We start from the raw sequence: 7,811 nt of genomic DNA, 5'->3' as shown, positions 1-7,811 counted from the left end.
TCAGGGATATCAATGCTGTGAGCCCAAAGATATACAAGGCCAGGCCGGACTATATAGTTTAAGGCAAGGCTGAACTAGATAGTGAGATATCCAACCGAGAGAGAGAGAGAGAGAGAGAGAGAGAGAGAGAGAGAGAGAGAGAGAGAGAGAGATTAAGTTGAGTGTGGAGGCTCAGGCCTGTAATCCCAGCACTAGAAAGGTTGAGGCAGGAGAATCATAAGTTCAAGGCCAGGCCAGAATACATAGCAAGACCCTGTCTGGAAAAAAAACAAAAACAGGATGCTTTCCATTTGGCATCATATAATTTCTGTCACTAGACAGGGGCTAAGCCCACCCTACTGGTAGAATTACGTCACAGGTTTGCTGACTTTTACTGAGGGAAAAGAATTTTCAAGACACATCAGTAAGAGGCAAAATGGGATTTATTAGAGAAAGTTAAAGGTTCACATTGAAAGAAACAGAATGCTGGCTTTCATGAGAGAGTTATACCTTAAAATCTGGCACTGGATATTTTTATGGGATCGTGGAGGTCTCTTCAAGACTCCTGATCTGGAATGTGTATCCTCCTCCCATTTGGTGGACTGTGCTGGAACAGAAACCATTCAGATATGTTCGATGTTGGGGTAGGGTACCCATTAATATTGCTACCTCCTTGAAAATACAATTCTATAGGAGAAAGTATACTTCACAGGTGAAAAGCACAGGCCCAGAAACCAATTTCCAGGCTGATCTGTATCTTTAGGAGCTTGAGAATGGTGTGTGTGTGTGTGTGTGTGTGTGTGTGTGTGTGTGTGTTAACCAAGACCTTGAGCTTGCCAGGCAGGTGCTACATTGCTGAGCTATATCCCTGACACAGGAATTTTCTTTATGAGTGAATTTCTTGGAAGGAAAAAAAGATGAGTAACTTTTATGTTTTAAAACTGAATAGCTCAGGCTGGTGAGATGGCTCAGTGGTCTAAAGCACCTACTTGGTCTAAAGCACCTACTTAGAACAAACTTAGCAAAGCACTGGGAACGCGGTTCAATCCCCCAGCACCACATGCCAGCCAGCCCCACCCCCTGGTGGGCTGAGCGGGCCACACACAAACACACACACACACAAATAAATTTTTTTTAAAAACTGAATAGCTCAGTAGAATAAGCACCCGCCTGGCAGGCGCAGGGTCCTGAGTTCAAACCCTGGTGCTGCAAAAAAAACAAAAACAAAAAAGAGAGAAAGACAGAGAGAAAAAAACTGTAGTTTTTCCTAAAAGTACAATTTTAAAATTCTGATTTGGGGCCCTGGGAGATGGTTCAGTGAAATAAGTGCTTCCCTGGCAAGCGCAAGGGCCTGAGTTCAATCCCTGGTACCGAAAGAAAAAAAAAAAAAAAAAAAAAAAAAAAACCCTGTAATAGGAACTATTACCTGGGCAACTGAAGTATACTGGGGAGGGGGCAGAGATTGTCTGCTACAAAACCACCGTATTGTCAGAACTTTTTCTGATGCTTTGATCCATGTCCAATTTTTGTTTTGTTTTATTTTGTTTTTTGGTGGTAGGCTCAGCCTGCTCTGAGGGTGGGGCTGGCACAGCATAATGGTGCTAGGGATAGAACCCCCATCCCTTTGCTTTGCCTAAACTTGCCTAAGCAGGCACTTTAGACTGCTGAGTTATCTCACCACCTCCCCCCATGTCCCATTTTGAAATTTGTAATTTTTTGTGATTTGTCATCATAAATATTTTCTTTCACATCTAATTTTATATTTGTAATTTGTGTGTTTGAAGATACTCCTTTCTCAGCCCCCTCACCATGAGAATTGCCCAAGGATTAGGTTCTACAAAACCTGGCAGTCTGAAGTGCAGAGCAAGGTCTTACAGCTGTCTGAGGTGTGCTGCTGGTTACTCAGACCCTAGGCCCAGAAGCTAAATAGTATCAGGTCACCAGGGCTGAGAAGGATCTGTGAAATGAATGGGTACAGATTAGAAAATCACCTCTTTATCTGTCACTTCTGAGGCATTTGAGATTGCCAGCAACATTACCAGTCCTATACCAATCTGTTCGTCAGGAGGAACCCCCAACAATCAGGACAAATATGTTAATGCCATTGTTGCAGGCAGCTGAGTTAGACAGAAATATTATAGGTAGTCAGACAGAGCTAGGCCCTCATGGAGACAATATGGAAGACAAGATGGCTTTGCAACTTGGGGAGAAACAGATACCCCTGCTGTGGGCCAGACCGCAAGACAAAAGATCAAACAAATACATACCTCCCTAAGGATAGACATCAGGGATTGATATTCTAAATAGGTCTCTCATTTTGAGGATGCCTGAAAGAGTCACTAACCCAGCACCCTACATAGAGACCCAGTTCTATATTCATGCCTGCTTACAAAGTGACTCATCTTCCCATTCGGTCCTGGATTTATTTATTTATTTATTTGGTCCTAGATTTAATAAATTTTACTTGAGCAATTGTGCTTGTAATCTTATTGGTTGATCAATTCTGTCCCACTTCATGCCCACCAAGCTAGTTCCCATGTTTTACACCTTGGAACCACCTCACCACCTGGCTTTACTCTAAGTTCCCTGGAAGAGGAATTTTATAGGCAACCACTAGGGTCCCCTTTCTGTCGTTCTCTCAGATAAGAGCTTTCTTTCCCCCCAATAAATATATTCTGCTCTTAAATTCATTCTTTGTTTCTAAAATTCATTCTTAGGTTTTAGCGAACACGAACTCTGCCCAGGTATCTTTCAGGCTGGGAGTTTTGTTCCCCTAAATCATCACCATTTGGAATTGTGACACACCTATCTTTCTTCTGATGAACTGTTTTGAGAATTCAAATCATGCCCATGTCCTTAATGAAATAAAAACTCCTTAATGACATTAAAAAAAAAAAATCCACAACAGAATTGATAATGGGAATGGATAATATAAAAACCATTGCTAATTAGCTATTCTCATTCTGAAAATCTCTAACATACGTGCTGTTGTGTGTTACCCTGTTTCTGTTTCTATTATTTGTTTTGTATTGTTTTACTTTTCAAAGTAAAATTAAATTAAATATTTTTAAAAATCCAAGCACAGTGGTACATGTCTGCAATCTCAGCATCTCTGGGGGCTGTGGCAAGAAGATTGCAAGTTCAAGCAATTTTAGCAAGATTCTGTCTCAAAATAAAAGAGAAAAGAAAGGAGGGATACAGCTCAGAGTAAAGGCCCTGGATTCAATTCCCAGAATCACAAAAAAAGAAAAAACAACAATAACCAGGCATGATGGCACACTCCTGAAAATACTCCAGAGGCAGAGGCAGAAGGATCTTCATAACCTGGAGGCTAGTCTGGGCTACATAGTGAGTGTAAGGCCATCCTGAACTACATAACAAGACCCTGTGTCAAAAAAAGGAGAAAAGAGGGGAAGGAAGGAAGGAGGGAGAGAAAGTGCTTGCTTAAACAAAAAGTGTTTAGAAAGTGATTTTAGCTCTTTGAAAACTGAGGGCAAGGGGCTGGGGAGATGGCTCAGTGGAAGAAACGCTTCCCTGGCAAGAGCAAGGGCCTGAGTGCAATCCCAGTTCGGCAAAAAAAGAAAGAAAACTGAGGGCAATCAAATGTTTGTGTTAGGGCCATCTAGTGACAAAAAAGAATAAATTCAGCTCACAAAAATCCTTTCAAAAACTGGAACGTGAAAGAACTGCTCTCCTTTTCTGGAAGTTGTGCAGAATACTATGGTTTATTTAATCCACTATGACCTTTAGTCATTGACTTATGTCCTTGAATCTTACACAAAAACAGTAAAACAGCAGATCAAAGAGACATGAAAGTACATACAGGTAAAAATTGCAAGAGATAGTGTCAGGCTAGACCCCAGGAAGCAACCAAGATCACTAGGACAGGCATGGTTGAAGCACTGATATCTTTCTTTCAGGCCGCGTGCAACCTGGTCAAGGGCGAGAAGGCTGTTGACTATGAACAAAGGAAGAAAGCCAGCTTTATACACTAGCATAGGTATGGGAAGATAAAAAGTTTTAAGTTTCTCAGGGGTCATTGATAGGCCTGGCGCCTCTTTGGGGGAAGGGAAATACAGGATGACAGTGGTATTCTGCTGATTGACATCGTGTCATTCTGTAGATTTACAGGGTGTCCTTTAAGCCTGAGAACCAGGCCTGGGAGCCATCCTGATAAACAGACTTATTTTGTTTCTCAGGTTGAGTTTTTTTGTTTTGGCAGAACCGGGGATTAAACTCAGGCCCTCAAGCAAGTGCTTATTCTACTGAGTTATCTCCTCAGCCCCTTTCCTGTTTGAACAGACTGGTCTGTCCCAAGTTTTTTCTCTTCAGGTTGGGAGGGGCCTAATATTTAACCCCTGATAGCCAGTCTTCAGTGTCATGCTTTAGTCTTTTATTCCTTCAGCAAATCGCTTGTCTTATGCAGCAAAAAGACCCTGTAAGATAAGCTGGTCACATGGGGATAGGTCAGCATGACTCGCTGACCCTGTTGGAGGTGACAGGGCATGTTGATTTCTAACTTGAATGTGCTGCCTAAGCTGACTCCTCAATTCCTCTCCTTACCAGTTTTTTTGTCTTTTAATATCTCTGGTTCAGCGAACATCTTTCATACTTCCATTCCACCGTGTTTCTTTTGGCTTGGTATCTCCTTTTCATTTTCATTTTTCCCAAGCAGACCTGCAAATAGCGATGAGCATCCTCTATTTTCATACAATGAATATTTGTTGAGCATCTTTATGCCCAACATTAGGGTAACCACAGAAAATTATAGGCTGAAAGTAAGAACGTTGCCAACACTGTCTGGAGCTGAACTACCTGCGTCCAGATCCTAATACTATCATCCCTGTTCTGTGCCACTTTGGGTAACTTTGCTGTGTCCCCAACAAATTCAATTATATAAAAAGAATCTTAATTATGGTCCGCTCCTTACCAGGTTGGTGGGATGATTAATTAATACATATAAAGGGCTTTACAAGGGTGCCTATAAGCACTCTTCGAGCGCAGGCTCTTACGGCATAAGCCCTCCTCTCAAGAACAGTCTGCAGGGGCTGGTGAGATGGCTCAGTGGTCTAAAGCACCTACTTGAAACAAGCTTAGCAAAACGCAGGAACCGCGGTTCAATCCCCCAGCACCACATGCCAGCCAGCCCCGCCCCTGGACACACACACACATAAATAAGTAAATAAAATTTAAAAAAAAAAAGAACAGTCTGCAACTGCCATTGTCCACCTGTCCATCTCAGCACAGATGATCCGCGGCTCCCGCCTACCCTTGAACCCGGGGCAAGCTCCTGGGTCACTGATTCAGTGTATGACCACAAACTCCCTCTCTCCTCCGGATTGCATTTCAAGCACTTGGGTCAGGGTGAGACCTAAATCAGCTTCCAAGATCCTAACCAGCTCCTCAGGGTACAAGCAGACAGAGGTCCAGGGGGCCCGTCACACCGAGACTGCACAGACAGAGGACACCCCGCTCGCGCCCCGCGCCGCAGCCCGCGACCGCCCCGCCACTCGGCGCAGGCGCGCGGCCGCCCAGCTTCCGCCTCCGCTTCCGCCTCCGCTTCCGCCTCCGCTTCCGCTTCCGCTGGGACTCGGGCTAATGGCGGCGCGGGGGAAGCCGGCAGGAGGGGGCGATAAAGCGGCCGAGGCGGAGGAGGAACGGCGAGTGCTGGAACCCGGGGCTGCCCCGTTCGGAAATTTCCCTTCTTATTCCCACTTCTACCCTCCGGAACAACGGCTCCGCCTCCTGCCCCCCGAGCTGCTTCGACAGCTCTTCCCTCCCGATGGTCCTGAGACGAGGCCGATTTTGGGGCTCGACGTGGGGTGTAACTCTGGGGTGAGTGGCGGGAGAGGGATCCGAACCCGGGAGCCTAGAGCTAGCTAGCCCCACGGCCATGTGGCTCTGGCCCGCCCCATTTGGGCTATCGGCCGAACCCGTGCTGCTCTTACGGTGCCTGTTCTCAGGCGTCGCACGCTAACGTCTGCCTTAGGAATCTTGAGGAGGAATCTTTCTGGACCGTGTTCCACATTTCTGCCGTCTCCGACAGATCCGGCGGGAAGGCCAACCTTATCTGTACTTCCGGTACTTTGGCGTTCTCGCTGGGGAAATAGGCCTCGGGGACCCACGTTTGGGAGCGTAGAGTTGGGGTTGGTTTTACTGGGCAGGATGAACCAGGGATGACAGAATCATTCCTGGAATTAAGACTTATGTGTACCACCCATAGACAGTCCAGGATGGACCGTAGGCCAAGTGCGCGTGTTAAAAGCAGTGCACTGAGAAGGACAATCGAGAATGTTGGAGAGAATGAGAAAGAAAATACAGCATTCTGCTGGAGGGAAGCCTTGCCATTCTTTTTGCTACAAAGTTTTTTAGGCACTTGATTGTAGTCAAACTATATGCAAAATAAGAAAATGACTCAACTACTTGTAGCCACAGGATTTCCTAGGGGAACTGGCAGACTTAGCCTAGGATTGCAAACGCTTCAGAAAGTTCTGCTCTCATTAGGTGGCAGTTGCCTGTAATTCCGGAACCCTTAGAGGCTGACCGAGGGGGCTCACAAATTTGAGCCCAGCCTGAGCAATTTCACTACTTAGCAAGACCCTGTCTCAGAAAACTAACGATATACATCAGTGCAAAGACCTTGGGTTCATTCCCCAGTAACACACACAGTTATCACTCTCACTTCAAATCTTGCTCACTGCAGAGTAGGACCTGGAGGGAGTGTGTAGAGTTCAGCATGTTGATGGCCTTTAGCAAAAGAGACTTTGGTGAAGGATTGAAGGCCTTGAGGATCACAGCTAATAAAGGGGAGAAGAACAGTAGGATACAGCTTAAAAACGGGAATTAGCAGATGGGTGGGTGTCCCGGTGTCTCCTGCAAACACTTCTCCTGCGAGATGATAGAGGAAATCAGTAGGGGAAAGCAGTGGAAGAGCCTTGGTGTGGGGGTGGAGTGCTGGGGATTGAACTCCAGGGCCTTCACACTGAGCTACATCCAGCCATTTTTTACTTTTTATTTTGAGACAAGAATCTTGCTAACTGTCCAGCCTGGCCTCAGATGTGGAATCCTCTTCAGCCTCACAGAGGGCTGGGATTGCAGGCAGGCCACCACCATGCCTGCTGTGTGTATACTTTAAGGAACTTTCTACTTTTATACTTAAAAATACTTCTGCATATAGCTGGTCTTCCATATCCTAGGGGTTACTTATCTGTGGGTTCAACCAAATATGGGTCGAATATGTTTGAAAAAAATTGTGACTATACTGAAAATGTACCAGCTTTTTTCTTGTCATTAATCCCTAAACATTACAGCCAGAATCATTTCCATGGCATTTATTTTGAAGTGGATATTATAATAATCTAGGGATAACACACTATATTAGCTAGATATAGATATTTGTTGTTTGCAAATACAACACTATACCATTTTATTTAAGGGACTTGAGCTTGCTTGGGTTTTGTTATTGTCAAGGGTCCCGAGGGTGGGGAGATAGCTCCATGGTTTAAGCGCCTGCCCAGCAAGTGCAAGGACCTGAGTTTGCTCCCTGGTGCTGCATGCCCTGCCAGCCCCAAGCTGAGCCAGCCTCCAAGTCTGGGCATGGTGGCACATGCCTGTAATCTCAGCACTGGGGAAGCTGAGACAGGAGGATCACTATGAGTATGAGCTGCATAGTGAGACCCTGTACCAAGTAAATAAGTCCTAAAACCAGTTCCCCATGGATAACAAGAGATCACTAGTAAAAACATTAAGTCTTTACTCCTATCCCTGTACTTTTTGGCACCAATATTTGTAATTGCTTGGGCTTCTGTCCTGTGTATATCCAGCATTTATGT

The 7,811-nt window shown here is 45.1% G+C and overlaps 1 protein-coding gene across 1 annotated transcript in view; it reads left to right on the top strand.

Moving 5' to 3' along the window:
* Positions 1-5,566: 5,566 nt before the first annotated feature.
* The window catches only part of Bcdin3d (BCDIN3 domain containing RNA methyltransferase), a 6,822-nt gene continuing 4,577 nt past the window's right edge, over positions 5,567-7,811 (top strand). The window contains exon 1 of the mRNA XM_004637792.2: positions 5,567-5,814. Coding sequence (XP_004637849.1) covers positions 5,578-5,814 — 237 coding nt within the window. The 5' untranslated portion in view covers positions 5,567-5,577. The remainder of the gene's footprint in view (positions 5,815-7,811) is intronic.

This window comes from Octodon degus, unplaced genomic scaffold, assembly GCF_000260255.1.
Source record: "Octodon degus isolate 3935 unplaced genomic scaffold, OctDeg1.0 scaffold00093, whole genome shotgun sequence".
Lineage (NCBI taxonomy): Eukaryota > Metazoa > Chordata > Mammalia > Rodentia > Octodontidae > Octodon > Octodon degus.
This window is presented reverse-complemented; position numbering and strand designations above follow the sequence as displayed.